Here is a 19,989-nt window from a genome sequence, read left to right as displayed (position 1 = left end):
GAAGAAGCTGACTAATTTTTTTATGTATGCAACAACCGCAACCAGAATTCTATATGCGCAGAAATGGAAAAAAAGAAAGAGATTTCAACCCAAGAAGAATGGCTTATAAAAGTAACAGATTATGCTGAAATGGCAAAACTGACTGCAAAACTAAGAGACCCAAATGATAAACTGTTTATGGAAAACTGGAGGTCTTTTTATACTGTTGAAGTTTTATAGCGATATTAAATCGTGAGCAGGATTTGAGATATGAGTGGTGGTGGGGAAAATATAAGATGGAGTTAGGGGGAGTTGATAATAAGCATAATGCAGCAACTAAGGATAAGAACAAAAACACCAGGGTGGGAAGTCAAAAAGAAATATATTGTATGCGAAGTAAATTTGTTTAAATCTTTGAGAAACAATAAAATCAATTAAAAAAAAGAAAGCTTATCAATTTAAGGCTTCAAGGTGCTCCAAAGTGGAATTAAAAAAATTAATGGTGTGAGCCAATAATACTTTCAAACTTAGTTTGTCTGATAAATAATGCAAGGGGAGAACAAGCAAGGCTGGCATCTATTATTTCTAAGAAAGAGGATCGATCAGCTCCATATGGAGACGCAAAGGTTAAATCTGGAAAAGACAACAGGCTGAAAAATGTCCTTTCTGATGAGCACACATTATTTACTTGGATGCATCAAAATGTCACCATGGATGAGTCCTCCTTGTTCAGTTACAGATAGGTAGCCGTGTTGGTCTGCCATAGTCAAAATAAAAAATTCCTTCCAGTAGCACCTTAAAGACCAACTAAGTTAGTTCTTGGTATGAGCTTTCGTGTGCATGCACACTTCTTCAGATACACTCTTCAGTGTGTATCTGAAGAAGTGTGCATGCACACAAAAGCTCATACCAAGAACTAACTTAGTTGGTCTTTAAGGTGCTACTGGAAGGAATTTTTTATTTTCCCCCTTGTTCACTCCTGCATCACAACAGTTTAAAAACCAGGGCTTGGGGTGGGGTGGGGGGCGCAACAGTTAGCCTGTCACACCAATAAAACAACAGCCACAATGAAAGATTGTGTAAATAGTGTAAACAGATAGTAAGAATCTCCTTGTTGGATACTTTTTAACTGCATAGCATCCTTTGTTGGATACTTTTTAACTGCATAGCATCCTTAGAAGCCAGCCTAGAGGAACACTATCATTTTCTCCCAATTCCTGCAGAGTGGCTGCCTGTTGTGAAATGCTAACTGTCCCAGATCAAGCCAAAAGTTTCCCAATACTTGCCTGGCGAAGGAAAAAAAGAGAAGTTAAAAGTGCCTGAGCTCTCACCTCCAGCTGTTCAGGTGACGCTGCTGGCACTGTAATCTGCTGCTCCAGGTTGCCAGCCTCCCGGACGGTGTAGGTTTGCTCGTTCCCTTCTAGGACCACATCTTCGCGAAGATTGACCCACAAGATGTGGGAATACTTCCTCTTCGCATCTGTCAGGTAGCTCAAGACATTCCCGATAGCCTGAAGAAAATGAGTAATAGTGGTCTTGTAGTAAGGTTAACGCTTACTGTGGTACCTCGGGTTACATACGCTTCAGGTTACAGACTCCACTAACCCAGAAATAGTGCTTCAGGTTAAGAACTTTGCTTCAGGATGAGAACAGAAATCGTGCTCTGGCGGCACGGCAGCAGGAGGAGGCCCCATTAGCTAAAGTGGTGCTAAAGGTTAAGAACAGTTTCAGGTTAAGTACGGACCTCCGGAACGAATTAAGTATTTAACCCGAGGTACCACTGTACTGGGAAATGATATATAATGAATTGAAAAGGATGTTTAAAATAATGTTTGTAAAAAAAAAAAAAAAAAAAAAACACCAGAAGCTTTTCTTTTGGGAATTATAGGGACAGAACTACCAAAACTGTATAGAAATGTATTCATGCTACTACAGCTGCAAGAATGCTACTCAGTGAAAAATAAAAGCAGAAGTCCCAGCAAAGGAAGAATGGATACAAAACCTTATGGAATATGCAGAAACGGTGAAACTTACTGGAAGAATAAGAAAGCAAGATAACAAACTCTTTATAAAAGAATGGAAGTGGTTTATTGAATATTTACAGATAAATTGTAAGCAGATAAGAGCATTGGCAGGGTTGTTGTAATGACCTCCAGTTTTATAAGAGTATACATTTAAAGTAAGATGAATAAATGAGCAAATTAAGTTAATTTGTATATGCACAAGATATTAAAAATAAGTTTAAGGTAATGCAGAAAGAAGGGGAAGGAAGTCAAGTTCTGAAATGTTAAAATGATTGCAAAATTAGTGAAATGTATAAGCCTGAAAAGCAATCAATCAATCAATCAATCAATCAATCAGAGAATCAGTAACTACAATCATGCCTGCATTTATAAAGGTTTAAAAAGCAACAACCCTACAACTGGTTAGTTGTGTGACTGTTTCTCAAGGGCTCTCAGTCAGCTTCCTTTTGTTTCCACAACTTCACTGGGTTTCACAGGTGTGGGAAATCTGGAAACTCCACTGTCTTTTTATTTTATTCTTTTAAGGGTCAAATTCCTGTTTTGATTTTTATAATAATAATAATAATAATAATAATAATAATAATAATGCCTGTTTTTAATCCGAGAGCTCTCTGGCCCTATCTCAGTCTCTCTTCCCAGAAACTACACCGCATTGTTCGATTACCTTGGCGTTCGGCTGTGCCATCCCATACACAGGCATCTTGGGGACTCTCCGGAAGTTGGCCACGCTCATCTCCTTGACCGTACTGAGCACATCTGGAGAAAACCTTCCATCCACCACCTGTGGCAGAAGCAGAAGGACTCTGAAGGCTGCGGCAACCAACTAGGAAAAGCTGAACATTCATTTTGAACATGCGGTTCCCAGAGACACTTCCTCAAGCACTTCTTGCCTCTGCAAGATCATACCGGGAAGGACAGCAGCTCTTACACCAACAACCTCCTTCCAAATCCCACTTAAACTAAAAACCTAATGTGGTGCCTTTCCAGATGAAGCCCGTCAGCCGCAGCCAATGTGGCCGGTGGTCAGGGATGAGAAGCACCGCAGCCCAACAGCATCTGGGGGTGGGCACCAGGTTGGGGAAGGGTGGCCTACAGAAAGAGCAACAATAGTCCCCAAATCACATGAATGCGGTGCAGATCTGAAATCACCCAAAGCATATGCAGGTACAGAGGGTAATCCGCCCAATGGGTGGCATTCAACTATATCCCACCACTGAAATTAACGAACCTAACTTAGCCACGTCTACCAACTTAATGAGGCTACTCTGAGTAGGGCTAGCACTGAATGCCACCCAACGTCTGCTGGTGCTCAGGCATGCTGTGCGCACACTCACTTTAACAGAATCCCTGGAAGAACGTGCTGTTACGTTTCATAAAACCTGACTGCGTCCTCAGAAGAAGGCTGAGCATGTAGGGGTGGGGGAGAAAGGGGATAGGATGTAGTCCAACCCTTTAACAAGGAGATCAATTACATCCACAAGTGAGCGCCAGTGTGGCACAGTGGTTAGAGTGTTGGACCTGGGAGACCAGGGTTCGAATCCCCACTCAGCCTCAGCCTAACCTACCTTACAGAGTTGTTGTGAGGCTAAAATGGGGAGGAGAACTCTGTACGACACCTTGAGCTCCTCGGAGGAAAAGTGGGATATAAATGTAGTTGTGATAGTAATAAATAATAATAATAATAATAATTCTTACAGAAATGTAATAAAATGCAGAGCTGTTGTCCAAGATGGCTCCGAAGAAGGGTGTTCAAGAGTCAGGCAGTGTAGGCAGGCTGATCAGAGTAAATATATTTAATAATAATAATAACAACAACAACAATAACTCAAAATAGTTGACTCACCAGCACCCGTGCCCCCTTAGTTATCTGCTCCCCTGTGACCACAAGCTCTGACAGGTTCATGCTGGCCTGAAGCCTGTATAGTTCAGAGTGCCTGCACATCCATCGGCTGAAATCTAGGGCAAAAGCAAGGGGGTACTTCCAGTCCAGGAAGGGAGACAAGACAGACAGGGACACTGTCAGAAGCAAATCAACATACTACACACATCACAAGTAATCATTAGAAAACATGGCATCCTGTTGGCACAAAAAAACGCTATCTTCTCCTTATGGAATAACACACATTGGCTGAAGGTGCTGCTAGTTGAGGCTATAATCTTAGCAGCAGAGAGAATGATGTAAACGTTTTGTTGGGAATGGAAGACACAAGGCATGGTGGCCAAATCTGCTGTCGCAGCACAGGATATAAGGTTGTCCTTTTCTCCCTTTCCTTTCCTGTAAACCAGTGTTTCTCAACCTGACCGCTGGTGTTGCTAACTAGGATGGTGGGATTTGTAGTCCAAAAACAGCTGGAGACCCAAGTCTGGGGAACACTTGCTGTAAACCAATGCGGCAAATTGTCAAGGGGGGTTTGCTTGATTTGACTGAGCTGAAGATTTCTTTTATTACAGAGCTCATAATGTTTTCATCATAGTGGCCACTGAGTGAACGGTAAAGAGCAGTGGGAACAACAGTGACACTGACAACAGCCAACTGGATGCCATGGCCTTTGGCTAGCGCAATAAAAGTTTATCTAACACAAGCCATTTCCCTTTACAATTTGATTTGACCACAAACTCCCAAGAGCAGGCATAGGCAAACTCAGCCCTCCAGATGTTTTGGGACTACAGCTCTCATCATCCCTGACCACTGGTCCTGTTAGCTAGGGATGATGGGAGTTGTAGTCCCAAAACATCTGGAGGGCCGAGTTTGCCTATGTCTGCCCAAGAGCTTGCCAGCAGAGAAACTTTCAATGACTGGTTGGGTTCAACATTCACTTCAGTCTCTCTGGGGTTCACGTTCAGTTTCCATTGTGTGCAAGTGAAATGTTTATAAGGGTGGAACTAAACAATGTGGATTCAGCATTTCGCAAGGACCCCCACTTTCCATGTGGGTCTGCTCAGGCTTCCGCTACCCCACAGCTGTGGTGCCTAGGCTGTGGAACACCCTTCCCAACAGAGACCCTGTCTGCCTCATTACTTTTTGCTGTAAAGTGAAAATGGGGCTTTTTAAGAGAAGTTTTGGCCTGATTTAAAAGCTTTTTTGTTTTGTTTTTTTGCCTCTTGCAGCTTTTAAGGATATTTTTGTTTCATTTTCAAGCTTGCTTTCCCCTCTTCCCTCCCATTTCATTTTCCTCCTGTGTTTAGACGGCAAGTCTTAAGGGGCAAGGGACCATATTGGAACTGGCTTTCGTAAGCTGCTCTGAGAGCCTTTTTTTGGCTCTGAAGAAAGAGGCTTGGTGTCCGGTTCCTACCCCCCCTTGGCATTGCAACATCTAGTTCCACTTTCCCTGACATATGTAAGATGTCTGCACCCCATCACTGGGTACACCTGGCAAGGGTGGAAAAATGCACAGCATCATCTAGGAGCGCAGGGAAGAATACTCACCTGTTCGTGAAGGTAATAGTTGAAAGCTATCAAGTAGAAGTAGCGCTCAAGGCTCTGCAACGTCCTCTGAAGGAAATACTCTTTGGTGCTGTTCCCCTACAATGCAAACACACAAATAGTAATATTAATAAGAGGCACTTGCCATTGTTGTAGTTGTAGTTGCTATTAAATTTGCATCTCACCCTTGCTCCCAAAGGAGCCCTGGGCAGCAAACACCAAGAGATAAAACAATAAAAACATCTTAAAAGCAATTCCAATACAGACACAGACTGGGACAGATCTCAGCTTAAAAGTTTTGTTGAAGTTGGACTGTATTTGGTAGGCACCAAGAAGACAGAAGCTGTGTTAACATTCATGGGGCAGGGATCCCAAAGCCCGACGGTGCAGAATGAACATCCTAATAAGAGGGTATCTCTAGGAGGCCCTCAGCTGCAGAGTAGGGCTAGGCGATATCTGGTTTTCAACACTTTGAAATATCTCCCAGGGAGTTCCATGGTTGAGTGAGGATTTGACTGATTTCCCCTGTCCAACTACAAAACTAAACCACACTGGCTCTCCATATGGAAAATGTAGAACTTTAACATTTGACTCTATTTATAAAGGGACTACATTCTGTTTTGGGGAGGTGTGGCGGGGGGAGAGAAAGAATTTGGCAAGCGGTCCACTGGAAATCTGCGACATTACATAATTGTCTTTCGTTAATATTTACTTGTTATCCCCCTTAAGAGAAATCCGGCCACAAGCCATTTATCAAAAAGATTAAGGAACATGCTTAGGACTGAACTGAACATTCTCGTGCATGGAAAATATGCAGCTATGTGTTAAAGGGGAAGAGAGGAGTCTTCTTAATTATCTGTGGGGTGAAGGTGAGGCAAGAGTTTAAAATTGTGACACGCTTTATGGGTGCCCTCTAACATTCATTTGTCGAGTGAGCGATACCATGTTTTTTGTTAGCATAAACTTATATACGAGCCTGTTAAACAAAACAGTCCCTTCTTGCCTTTTCTCAGTGAAAGAAGACTGAAAGGTGCAGATATCAGATTTATATGTGATTTATCAAGACAAATGTAGCCTGCCCAACCGCTGTGGCCTGCCAGGTACCCGTCAACCTCTCCCATTTTTGCAGTTCCAGATTGGGGATGAGGGGAGGTGAAGAGAGGGATATTTAGCCACTCTATAGCAGGCAGCCATTAGCGGCTTTTGAGATGGAAATCAAGAGATTTACAAGCTGGAAAGGCATGGTATACAGTATAAACATAGATTTACAGAGACATACATCGCTCTTCCTCCATGATGCATTTTGTCCAATGAGAACATAACCCTAGGAAATTTTTCCATTGTTTTAAGAAGAGCTGTTGCTGTGTTTGAACTTCAAATAAACAGTCCCTGTGTTTGAAATGTAGAGCGGGGTCCAAAGGCTTATTTCTCAGAGCCGCTGAAGACATACGCCAGCCGCATCCTGCAAAGGCCAAACTGAAATTCACCCTGACAGGAAATCCAGGGCTGCATTCGCAAAATGGCTGCTCCAGAGCTCCATTCGCAAAATGGAGTGGTTCTTCCCCATCCTTTTTCCCCTTATGGGGTAGATAAGGTTGTGATGAGACAGCATCTGGCCCAAGGTCACCCAGGGATCTTCAAACCTGAGTTTCAGAGCCGGGCCCTATCAAGAGGCACAGTAAGGTAGCCGCCTCAAGCATTGGGTCAGTGCTTGGCACACCAGCCAGCTTGCTCCTCTGCCACCTTTTCAAAGAATTCAAAGGACGTGCTTAAATCACACTCCTCATTCTTCCTTTAAAGTGGTATCACCCGACACCATAGGATGCCACATCCCTGACAGGTGCATAGTCCTGCCTACCAGTCACAAGCAGTCTGCAGAGGGTGGATTAGAGCAGTGATGGAGAACCTCAGGCCTGAGGGGTGAACGTGGCCTCTCTGCCTGCTCCTTGGGATTCCCGCCAGACCACATCCCCTTTCCCCACTGTGCCCCTCCTTTGCGTGTTTCTGATGGGCAAGAATGCATCCGTGAACTCCCATAATGCTTTGAAGCATTATGTCAGGTGACAGGATGTCAGGTGATTCAGCTGGATGGAGGACAGAGGGGGCTGTGTGAGTGTGGCCCCCAGAACGATGACTAGAAGGGAATTAAGACTTTCAGGCTATAAAAAAGGGGGTTCTCAACCCCTTGATTAAAGTACTAAACAACAGTTTTTCAGTATGCACCAACAGAATGAACTTTGTATTTAACTGAATAATGTTCTAAAAAATCATTTATATGCTAACTAATTAATTGTATCGTGCCTACTAATGCACCTTCCTATAAAGGCAAATGTCAAAGGAGTTGGGGCTTTGGAACGCTGCAGGAAGACGATGACGAAGAGGAAGAGGAAGAAGAAGATGTTATTTATATGCCTCCAGCCACTCTAGGCAGCTTCCAACAAATTAAAACATTAATAAGAACAGTAAACATTGATGAAACATTAAAAATTGAAGTGCTGTTACTTCAATCTTCTTTTCTGAGGTGCAGCTGCCACATCTTCCTTGCACAAATTAAAAATCAAGAGTTGCTTACACAGCCTTGCATATAGCGCTTTTTTCACAGGAGACTGTGAATGCACACGAAAGCTCATACCAAGAACTAACTTAGTTGGTCTTTAAGGTGCTACTGGAAGGAATTTTTTTATTTTGACTATGGCAGACCAACACGGCTACCTATCTGTAACTAGAGCTGGATTAAGGCAGAGATGAAGAACCTCAGGGCGGGAGCCAAATGTGGCCCTCCAGACACTTGTATCCGGCCCTCAAGATTCTCCTCATTCCACACCCCTTCCCCAGCCAAGCCCCTTCCCCACCCCCCAGGCCACATGCTCACCAGTCCTGCCTTGCACCTTCCATGCCTGTTAGACACAGCCCTTGCTAAAGAAGGAAGAGAAGGAAAAGAGACAAAGGCATTGAACAGCTGGCAAGAGAAAAAGACCCTCAGGTATGGGAGGGAAAGAGCTTTTATGAGAGTTCAGCCCTGCCACCACACACACATTGCCCTAGCGGTGTAAGACAGTTTCCTTGCAAGTGCAGTTAAGTCTCCTTGAGCCAAGCAGGAGGTGGCACAGAAGATAAATCCCTTCTAGTGTGAGCCCTGCCACCACCCGAAGTCTGGATCCTCCTTTACAAATGTGATGATAAAAAACTAATAGCAAGCGCTTTTATCTTCAATGGCAAGTGTTCTCTTGAAAAAACTGGAAACCTTTCTGGCTTTCAGTACAAACCGTCCTTGTTTATAGCCATAATTTACACCTGAAGAATTTTATAGTCTATCCTGTTTATGTCTTTTAGGCACGCGGGGGGGGGGGGGCAGGGAGGGCAGGGGAGAGAGGCACCCAAAAGGAAAATTAAAGCAGTGTGTCCCCTGTGCTCATCTTTCCTTGTTCACATTTCTTGTCAACTTTTAGGAAAAAGCTGCATGTCAGGAATGGAGAGCGCATTTTCTCAAAAAGCCAAACAAAAAAATCTAAGAAGCAGCAAGGACAGATGGAGCCGAGTCTCATAACTATTGAGAACTGTACACACTAATTAACAACAGTGGGTCCAATAAGAGGCAACACATAATACCGACAATGAACTGGTATGCAAAAGGAGAAAATGTCTAATGAAGCTTGGGAGAACTAATGAGCAAGTACAATTTCTATAAAACATGTTATGCTGAATGGGGCTACTGAATGCTACTCTATGGCCCTTGGAAGTCCTTGGAAGATTTTTAATGCACTACATAAAATGCTAAGAATAATATTTATTTTTAATGATTTTAGGGAAGCAAGATGCTAAGTTATTCTGCAGAGGCAAAGTCACATGTGTATGTATACCAATGTAAGTTCCTAGCTAGGATGAGTTGCAGCAACACAACTAAGCCAATACCCCAAAGCTCCTGAAAGTTGTTAGGAGACCCCTAAAAAAAAGTAAAGGTAAAGGACCCTTGGACTCCGAAGTCCAGTCAAAGGTGACTATGGGGTTACGCCGCTCATCTTGCTTTCAGGCCGAGGGAGCCGGCGTTTGTGCACAGACAGCTTTCTGGGTCATGTGCCCAGCATGACTAAACCACTTCAGGGCGCAACGGGACACCGTGATGGAAAACAGAGCACACGGAAATGCCATTTACCTTCCCACCACAGCGGTACCTATTTATCTATTTGCACTGGCATGCTTTCAAACTGCTAGGTTGGCAGGAGCTGGGACAGAGCAATGGGAGCTCAACACTGCCGTGCGGATTCAAACCGCCAACCTTCTGATCAGCAAGCCCAAGAGGCTCAGTGGTTTAGACCACAGTGCCATCCGCATCCCTAGGAGACCCCTAGTCCCCTCACAGAGATACAATCCCCAGAGCGGTTTAACAACCAATCCCTCTTCCCAGGAAACTCTGGGAACTGTAGTGCCCAGAGGAATAGGGGTTTCCTAACAACTCTTGGCACTTTTAACAAACTACAGTTCCCAGGATTCTTTTGAGGGAGCCATGACTGTTTAAAGTGGTATGAGATGGCTTTAATGTATAACACAGATGGAGCCTAAGTCAAATTTTAAAAGGCGGGCTTTCTTCCAAGGAAGCATCAGTTGTGAGCTGAGGTAGACGTACATTAAATGTCCCAATGTCCCTTAGAAAGGCATAATCATAACATGGGTCAAACCCAGCTGTGGCCGCCACTTTAGGAAACTTAATAATGCCATAAGCTTAGGTCAAGATTTTAAGTAGTAAACTAATTCAATCATTAAATTAAATGCTCCTTAAAAATTTAAGGAGGAGGCTCCGCCCAACCAATACCTGAATCCGATAATCTTCTCCAATCCCTTCCAGCTTCTTCTTATTCTCGTAGATGGCTTCCTTCATGTCATGCATTTCCGAACACAAGGAAATGGCAGAATCCACCTGAGAAAGCCAAAAGGCAAATATCAATCTATGCAAGAGAGAGGATTCTGTCCCCTTCAATCTCTTGCATGCTACATTTGCCTCCCATTGGTCTTATCGCCTGGAAAGGAACTCCCCAGTTTAACGGCACAGTTCAAAATTGCGGCCACTTTCTGGACAACCTTCAAACCTATCAAGTTCACAGGTAATCAAAAAGTTTCCAGCGTCAATGCATTCCCTTTCTTCATTGGGGGGTTGAGAACAACTGGGGAGAATAAACAGCTTTGGTTTTGACTGTGCTGTTCTCTTAATCCAGGTTTTATTAAATTTGTTTTACTATTCCATGCATTTGTATAGAACCCCCCAAAAAAGGTGCTGGTAGGTACAACCTAATTAAAAGAAAGAAAGTCCATCATCAACCTCTGACATTAACCATTATGCAAAGAATGCTAAAGGGAGCACTGCAACCAGTGTGCGCGCCCCAAACCTTTCATGATGGTGACACACTTTTTGGACATGCATCATTTTGCATCCCCTACAGCACCATCTTAGCTTTGAAGAGATACGGCGTGCTTGGTTCTACATCAGTAGCTGCCGCGGGCAAGGACTTCAGACAGCAGAAATGGGGGGGGGGGAGAAAGGGAGTCAAGAGAAGGGCAAGGGCAGCAGGGGACTTTATTGCCAAGGCTCCATCTGCAAATCAATGCAAATTTGCTTACCTCCTCAACTATCTGCTGGCCTTTCGGTACTATGTCAATAAAGGTCTGAATAATTCGAAATCGATCCCTTGGCAAAGACTTAGTGGACTGTGGAAGGCTGTAATTGGAAAAGGCCAAAATATTATTTCTTTAATGTGAAGTGAACTCTCTCTCTCTCTCTCTCTCTCTCTCTCACACACACACACACACACACACAGCTATGCCAACTTGAGAGCACAATTCCACCCATTCAAAAATATCCATCAGATGTAATCCCCTGCTTCATATACCAACACCCTCATATAGACACACACAAGCCATGGTGTTTATTACATCCACACTCAATGAAATATCATTCTGCTTCAAGAGCTGGCCGCTTAGATACTACTACAGGAGTCAATAATGTCTCCCAAGCCAATTGTTTCATAATCCTATTTTCCTGTTCTGCATTTTGGTCATCTACATGCAACATCTAAAATCATTGAATCAAAGATTTAGATAATAGAATCACAGAATCATAGAATTGCAGAGTTGGAAGGGACCCAAACAGTCCTCTAGTCCAACCCCCTGCAATGTGGGAAGGTAAGCAGTGCATGCTTTGTTTTCCCAGGATAATAACCCTAGAGCAGCCTTTATAGGGTTCCCAGCTGTTGTTGGGCTACAATTCCCATCATCCCTGACCATTGGCCCTGCTAGCTAGGGATGATGGAAGTTGTAGTCCAACAGCAGCTGGGGACCTAAGATTGAGAAAGGCTGCCCTAGAACATCTAGGGTTCCCACAAATGCTTCCCCTGTAGTTTATGGTGTGGCTTAGTTACTTGAGACACAACTATTTGCACTGTCATACTTGCTCCCACCAATCCGAGTTATAGCAGCAATGGAAAGTGAGACACTGTGGACCAGGGTACAAAGACTGATCCGCAAGGCAGAGTGGTGTATGGAGGTGAAACCTAAAAGAGTCTTCTGTCCCCTTGAAACTATATAGTTCCAAACGGAGTACAGCCCCAACATTTGGATGTAAGGGGAGCCAGAATCTCCAATGCCAGTCAAACCAACACTCCTCCCTCTCAGCTTCACTTCCATTATGCTAGCTCAGGATGAAGAGGCATACTTACTCTTGTTTCTGCAGCCCACCCTTGCGGTGATAAAGCACCAGAGTGCCCAAAACCATGCCTAGGTTGGTCCTTCCGACTCCTGTTTGGCAGCTGAAGAGCAGGGCGGGAGGAGGCCTGCTGGGGTCTTGGAGAAGGAGCACATTGGGACTTTCCTGCAGGACAAAAATACAGTGCAAGGACATTTCTTGGGCTGCCATTCCCTCAGATTGACAGCTGATGGGGCCAGAGGAGAGGTCTCTCTTATAATCTGGGAAATAACAGGCTTGTATTGCTGAAGCACAGGAGGGAGAGAAGGAAAAGGACATGGCAGAAAGAGGATAGCGGCATTTCTCCCAAACTAGACCGCCATCTCGTTTGTTCTGCTTTCGGGGGGTTGATAGTTATGTTGCTCATGTCACATATGGTTTAATCCAGGGATGCTGAACCTGTAGCCCTCCAAATGCTGCTGGGACTCCAATTCCCAGCATCCCTGACCTTTGGTTGTGCTCCCTGGGGCTGATGGGAATTGCAGTCCCATGCCATCTGGAAGGACATAGGGTTCTGTATCCCACCAAGCACACAGGACATGCAATTGATACCTCAGGCTAGATTGCAAGCTTTGGGGGGAAAGACTGATTTCAAACAGAGTCCAACCCGCAAACCTATTTGGGGCTTACATAAAACGTACAACTTCAGTCATCTAATCAATCTCTAAAGTGAATCTGGAAAACCAGAATGCCTCAACTCCCAACTTACACTGGAGTGGTATAGAGGATACAGTTGACTGGGTGCCTTAATAAATAAACAGAAGAGTTGGCAAGAAGACAAAAAGTGATTTTTACATGCTGTTGCTGTTTCTTTTACTACTGTTTGATTTCTTTTTTATGATGTACCATTAGTTTGTTTTTAAAATGAGCTGCCTTGAGTGCTCTTTTTTGGAGTGTGGGATATAAAAATGAACAGCAAAAAAGAGAAACATTCCAAAATGGCTTACTGTCCCCCAAAGCCAGGAAGATCTTCTTACCCCCCCCCAAAAAAAAACCTTTCTCAAATTAATTTCCTTTATTAAACATGGTTGAAAACTCCTTGGAAGGCAGAAATATTGAAAAACACATTTCTATTTCTTGTTATCAACGGAACAATATCTCATTTCTAAAACAATCTTATGCTTGCAGTTTCAAGCCCCACTGATTTCAAATGAAATCAATGATACTTTTTGAAAAGTGTTTTAAACTTCTGGCTGGGTCACACACCTTTTTAAAAAAAATCAAACCTGTGTGGGTAGACATTTGGGTTTTTCACATCAGGCATCCAAACATGAAACTCCAGACGAGCTCCCAAAGCGAATATAGGTTTGCCAATAAAAATGCATGTATTCAGCTACAAGCTCCAGAGTGCCAAAAAATAGCCACGCTTTTAGCTGTATGTGCATGGCAGCAGCAGGCAAAAGGAAGGAAAGATAAATCTTTCACCAACCAATGGCATCCAGCTTGCGCTACCTTGAACAACAACAGCTTTGCATGTTGCCGCCTGTTTAAAACAGAGGATGCTACAACTCAAGGTAGCTTGTAGACCTTAACATTCTTTGGCAGCCCTTACCCTGAGGAAACTGATGAAAGCATCAAGTTGCGCTTCCAAGGGGGCTCCATCCATAGGCAAAGGCAGCCGGTGGTACCTGCCAAGAAAGAAGGCCCACGCAGGGGGTGTTACTGGGAGCAGAGAGGAAAGCAGCCAGGATCAAAACTGTAGGCGATTTAAAAATAAAATAAAATACTGCGTTGTCAATTCCATGCACCCAGAAGTTAGGGTAATTCAATGTGCCAGCATGGAAAGAAGGAGGAACCCACATACGATGCCTGTGGCAACCTGCTATATTCACTCCACTTGTCCCCCAACTCTTTCTTTTGTCAGTTGTTCAGTTATAAGCCTCTGTAGTAGGACCGTGTTTGGTTCTTGCCATTGTTGTGTACCTCAGCAGTGTAACAGCCTGCTTGCTTTCTGAACTTACAGGCTGTGTGCAAGGCTTCCCCTCTCAACAAAAATACTTTTATTCTTTGAACACCACTACCATTATTATTACAGTGGTACCTTGGTTCTCAAACGGCTTAGTTGTCCAACAAATCGGCTCCCAAACGCTGAAAACCCGAAAGTAAGTGTTCCAGTTCGTGAACGTTTTTCGGAAGCTGAACATCTGGTGCGGCTTCCGCTTGAGTGCAGGAAGCTCCTGCAGCCAATCGGAAGCCGCGCCTTGGTTTTTGAATGGTTTCGGGAGTCAAACGGACTCCCGGAATGGATTAAGTTTGAGAACCAAGGTTCCACTGTATTATTGTTATTTATTATTATTATTACCTGTCCTGACAATAATTTGAAATTTAGAATTAAAAACAGTTAAAACAAATTACAGTCCCAGGAATATGATGGATAGCCCCGAGAACACACATCTCAAGTGTCAAAGGCCAGGCTGTATCTAATACCAGACACACCTCTGTGGGGTGTTCCATAACTTAGGGCGGGGGGCTGCCACAGAAAAGGTCTCTTCCAAGCTGCCACCACTTCTGAAAGCAGAGGAATACCAAGGGGGACACTACTGCTAATCTAATCTATTTACAGGTAAAATGTTTGTCCTTGAGGAAAGTACAATATGTTTTTACAGTTCTATTACCTTACGGGGGTGGGGGGTGGGACAGAACCCTTAGTAATACAGTGGTACCTCGGGTTAAGTACTTAATTCGTTCCGGAGGTCCATTCTTAACCTGAAACTGTTCTTAACCTGAAGCACCACTTTAGCTAATAGGACCTGCTGCTGCTGCTGCACCACCACTGCACGATTTCTGTTCTCATCCTGAAGCAAAGTTGTTAACCTGAGGTACTATTTCTGGGTTAGCAGAGTCTGTAAGCTGAAGCGTATGTAACCCGAGGTACCACTGAACACACACACACACACTGCGGAAAAGGAAGATGAAGATGGGCAAAGAACATTTGTAAAGAAGAGATAGCCAAGTTAACACAAATGATATAATCAAGCAGGGACCATCTTCTTCTCTCATGGAAAAGTTACCTGTAAGATGGCAGCAGGAAGACAGGCCTCTTATACACTTCTTCTGTCACGTGGATGTCTTCTTCATAGCGGATTCTCACTGAATGGGGCTCGTCTTTGAAATGCTCGATATCATTGTAGACGTAATACGTGTTCTCCTTCAGCTGGGCGAAGTCGTGTATCTTCAACAGATAAATCCAATAAACCAACCTGAGAAGAGCCTTGCTTTATAAAACACGCCTTCACAACTTCCCTACACACACACACACCTGTGCCACTGAACCGAGAGGCACCATGGCAGATATCTGTTTATCCCGCTGAAACCTTTGGCAGTGATGGCCAAACTTGGCCCTCCAGCTGTTTTGGGACTACAATTCCCATCACCCCTGACCATTGGTCCTGTTAGCTAGGGATGATGGGAGTTGTAGTCCCAAAACAGCTGGAGGGCCGAGTTTGGCCACGGATAGGTCACCATGGCAACCTGGGAACCACTTCCTATCCCTAGTCCAGTCCTATCCAGTAAGGCAGATGCTACTGAAACAACACTGGACTACACTATGACAAAGGAGCTCACAGAATGCCATGCTAATTAATATACCCATTTGTCCTCTCAGCAGAATATGAAGTTGTCTAATATGGCTTCCCAGTTCTACAACACAGAATTATCAGCGAATGTACACACACATACTGACTTCCCATGAATAAACTACATGACCAGCTCAATAATTTAAGTGCATACCTACCATCTAGCTATATTTTTTAAAAATACCAAAAAATAAACCAGAAGATCTGGAATAAAGGTCACACGTTACGTGCAAGGGGACTCCAGTGCTGCCAGTCCTGAGCTAGAAAGATCAGTGGTATGACTTTAAGAACATAAGGACCAACTAGCCCAGCATCCTGTTCTTGCAGTTGCTAGCCAGATGCCTGTTGGAAGCCCTCAGAGCAAGATCCGAGCACCACAGACACTCTCCCCACTTCCAGTTCCCAGGAACAGGTACATGGAACAGCTTCCTATGTCTGCTGTAGTGGAATTAAGTGGCAAGGCACTGAGACAAGGAATGAACGGACTATCCCATCTCTAGCAGGTCCCACCGTACCGTGCAACCTCCTTGGACACTCAAAAAAAAAATCACCTCTTTCCGAATAGAGAGCTCCAGGTTTTCGACTTTGACACCCCTGTGCAGGCTGTGCAGGTTTTCGTGCAGGTTCTCCTTTCCCCTGGGAGTGTAGGGCATGAAGTCATTGTCCACGTGCAGAAAAAGCACAGGTTCCTCGCGCACACAGAATACGATGCACTCCTGCTGCAACAGAGAGGAAAGTGTTGGCTAAACCATGTCGGTAAGCTAAGCTGCAAGTTGATATCAGATAAGAGCCCATTTGATGCATTGCCACTTTCCTATGGGTCACCTCTTTTCTTTTTAACCTCTAGCATTTTCTTTTTGACTCTAGTGACCCTGACTAACTATACAGACTATGTGCTACATGCACAACAGCTCGAGGCAAAGCTCCCAGGTGCTGTCCCGAGAAGAATAAAAGATTGTCGCTACATCACGGTCTTCATGTACATATTAAAGTGGAATCTTTTTGTTCTGTTCCCACTCAACAGCTATATTTGGATTCATCAAACACATGCACACATGGGGGAGTGGGAGTATAAGAACACCACGCACATATTCATATAGTTATAGGGACACGGAAACATGAGGCTAACGACACATCATAGCTGAAAGCAGATAGGAACTTATGACATAATCAGAAGCACGCAAAGGCACACATTGCTAACATCTCAAATGTAGAAACGGATGGGCAACGAATTTCAGTAGCGCCTGTGCCCTCAATCTGATAAAACTGACAGCATTTACTTGGACTTTTGTTATTTTGACTCCGGTGCAACTGCTCATCGCACTATTTCATAGTTTGTTCACCTTGTAATTTTTGTAGGTTGTTATAATTGCACTCCCTGTTTTATATGCATTACAAAATGAAATAATAATAAGTAAAAGTTTACAAAAATTTGGGGGGGTCATCGTGCCCAATGATTTATTTATTCTTCATTTCATTAACATGTATACACCCCATGGTTGTTAAAAACAACAACCTCAAAGCGAAAAGCAAATAGGATTTTTAAAAGTAAAATGGTCAGCAGGGGCTTCACATGAATCCCCCTTATGCGTTGAAAGAACGTGTGGAGGGTTGTGGGAGTAGTGAACTGTTGTTCCCGTTCGCATTCTGAGTTGTGCATTAGCTTGACTTCCATGCCCGCACAGACCTTGTGGCCGTCGCTCTGCAGTTTCTGCAGGACCTGCTTGAATCCGTTTAGGCTGGGCTGGCCCATCCCAAACACAGAATATCCCCCTTTTGCCTGCCGAAAGTTCGGAGCACCGCAGCTGCTGGCAGTGTTGAGGACATCTAGCTTGCTGTATACATCACGGACCATAAAGTATTTCCCCTGTAATAGGGAAGTGAAAAAGAAAGTAGAAAAAGTATAATGCATATTTCAACATGGAAAAGAAGGCAGGATGCTATGGGCCAGATTCAGCTGTTAAGTCCTGCTAGCAGAAGACAGTGCAAGGTTTTCTGCTAGTGCAATGAGCCCTTTTGCCCCTACTGGGCACCCAAACCCCACAAACTTGACTTTGGGAAGGTCAGGGGAACCTCCAAAACAGTGTCCAGGGGAAGGAAAGGGGAGATCATTCCAACCAAGAAGCCGAAACGCTCACACTGGTGGAACCATCTCCAACCAACTTTTTCATACAACACATAAATCGGTCACAGAATTTGCTGCCCCAAGATGCAGTAACGGCCACTAGCTTAAATGACTTTAAAAGGGGATTGGCACACATTCATGGAAGATACGGCTGTTTGCTGTATTGGCTGGAGGGAACCTCCTACTCAGAGGCCATTTGCCAGATGGGACAACAGCAGGAGGGGGCAACTAGCTTCATGCTCCGCTTTCTCCAGCAGCATCTGGCTGGTCACAGTAGGGGGAAGGGGAGGGAGGAGGAGCTCTTCTTACATCCTTATGCCTCAGTCCCTGCATGCTGGATGCCCCAAGCCAAGTCTACGGCGCTCACCTGTACAAGGTAATGCTCCGGAGTAGACTCTGTAATCCGCCCCACAGTATAGCTGGCCTTCAATAAGTCATCATGAATCTGAAACTCTTCTTTGCAATTGTAGCTGTAAGAAGCACATGGAAGAAATTCATAGTGGGGTTTTCTGCAATTAAATAGGGCTTTAAATATGTGCTTTTCTTTTTTTTAACAGTGTAACAAATACTGCAAATCACCCAAAGATTTGGCAGTAGATCCCAGTCTACTTTCTTTCCACCCCTAGTTAGTTTGGAGCACTGAGAAGAGATGAAAAGAGGTATTAAGGTGTTAGAAGTCTGTGCAAACTGCCTCTTCTACCAAACTGCACAGGCAGAATTACAGAGGAGGCTGCCCTATACAGAGGTCAGATAGCTCAGAATTGTCCACACTGGTTGGCAGCAGCTCTCCAAGGTTCTGGGACGCTGGGAATTGAACCTGGCACCCTCTGCCTGAAAGCAGATACTCTACCAACTGAGCGATGCCTCTTCTTCCAACAGTCTGGTCTGCATTCCTTTGACGCAGGAAGACAGGGGGAAGCAGCCACATGCATTTCAGAAGAGCATGGTTAGAGCATGGTGCTGGTAATGCCAAGGTTGCAGGTTCGATCCCTGTATAGGACAGCTGCATATTGCAGGGAGCTGGACTTAGATGATCCTCAGGGTAGGTCCCTTCCCACTCTATGATTCCATGATCTGCAATTCTAAGACAACGGTTCTCTAAGCTACCAGCACAGAGGTTCAAGGAATTTCAGGAACATCACTGGTTGGGGGGCAACTCACGTGATGACTACAGGTGCCACCTTATTGGTAATAATCGACTTGGCCTTGTTGTTGTGGAGTCCGACTGTCTGGAAGGAGTGGATGCTTAGGGAATGGCGGTCTTCCATCGTTCCGCTGCTGCCGTGGATATTCTCAAATGTTGCCGTCGTCGTCTGCTGAGCTGTGCTGGCAGTTGTACCCATAATCCACAGGCAACTGTGCAAAATCAGAAGGTGAAGAAGAGATACACGGAAAGATCAAAAGACTGCTTTTTCTGGAGTGAGGAGGAAGGAATACAAAGATATCCAGGAAGAGGAAATTTGGATTTGACACAAACATACATAATCCTTTTAGAACGACAGTGTTTTCAGGGAAACACTGGACCTCCATGGAAGTTTACCATTACCTCCTCAACAGAAAGGTAAGCAATGACTGACAAGCTTGTCTACCACCACTGATCTTCCCCTACGGTAGGTAGATTGTGATAGAGAATGTTGCACACTCAGTTCAGGAAAGGAAGATCAGACAGGCCTGGCCTGCGCCCTTCAGAAATGAGTGAATGTGCATCTCCCAAAAAAGCCACTCTGCAGTGCTGGAGTTCTGTGGCAGATGTGCCAAGCATCCTTAGCAGATGAGCTGGTACTGAAAGCAGTAAGTCTGAAAGCCATCCATTTATACTTCCACCAGTTATGCTTATCTTGACATTTATAGATGGGTTTTGTTGGCTTCTAAGCATTAGTGGAGTACAGGACTAGTTTGAGGAAGTTGCCATATCCTCCGAGGAATATGCAGGATATTTTTGCACCGCCTACTGCAGTGGCTAGATTCCACCACATACTTCCCCCCTCCCCAAACTAATCCCAGATATATGGGCCTTCTTTCATTACTGGGAAAACACAGAGAAATACATCCTGAGTGCTACCTTCTAGGTCCCAAGGCTAAGCTGTGACTCAATAAAGATTCAATTTCATTAAAACTCTTGGAAACTA

General features: G+C 44.3%; 1 protein-coding gene across 3 annotated transcripts in view; it reads right to left on the bottom strand.

Annotated features, from left to right (window-relative positions):
• The window catches only part of PALD1 (phosphatase domain containing paladin 1), a 108,746-nt gene that overhangs the window by 37,551 nt on the left and 51,206 nt on the right, over window positions 1-19,989 (bottom strand). For all 3 annotated transcript variants that reach the window (XM_082222036.1, XM_082222037.1, XM_082222035.1), the window contains exons 2-14: window positions 19,022-19,216; window positions 18,228-18,330; window positions 17,423-17,602; window positions 16,287-16,451; window positions 15,172-15,332; window positions 13,713-13,788; window positions 12,135-12,286; window positions 11,041-11,137; window positions 10,238-10,342; window positions 5,431-5,526; window positions 3,847-3,981; window positions 2,668-2,784; window positions 1,311-1,490 (exon numbers count right to left, since the gene is read on the bottom strand). In XM_082222036.1, coding sequence (XP_082078162.1) covers window positions 1,311-1,490; window positions 2,668-2,784; window positions 3,847-3,981; window positions 5,431-5,526; window positions 10,238-10,342; window positions 11,041-11,137; window positions 12,135-12,286; window positions 13,713-13,788; window positions 15,172-15,332; window positions 16,287-16,451; window positions 17,423-17,602; window positions 18,228-18,330; window positions 19,022-19,203 — 1,749 coding nt within the window. In that variant the 5' untranslated portion in view covers window positions 19,204-19,216. The remainder of the gene's footprint in view (window positions 1-1,310; window positions 1,491-2,667; window positions 2,785-3,846; window positions 3,982-5,430; window positions 5,527-10,237; window positions 10,343-11,040; window positions 11,138-12,134; window positions 12,287-13,712; window positions 13,789-15,171; window positions 15,333-16,286; window positions 16,452-17,422; window positions 17,603-18,227; window positions 18,331-19,021; window positions 19,217-19,989) is intronic.

Source organism: Podarcis vaucheri (genome assembly GCF_965113315.1).
Source record: "Podarcis vaucheri genome assembly, chromosome: 5".
In the NCBI taxonomy this organism is placed as follows: Eukaryota; Metazoa; Chordata; class Lepidosauria; order Squamata; family Lacertidae; genus Podarcis; species Podarcis vaucheri.
Note: the sequence above shows the minus strand (reverse complement) of the source record. Positions and strands in the feature narration are given on the sequence as shown.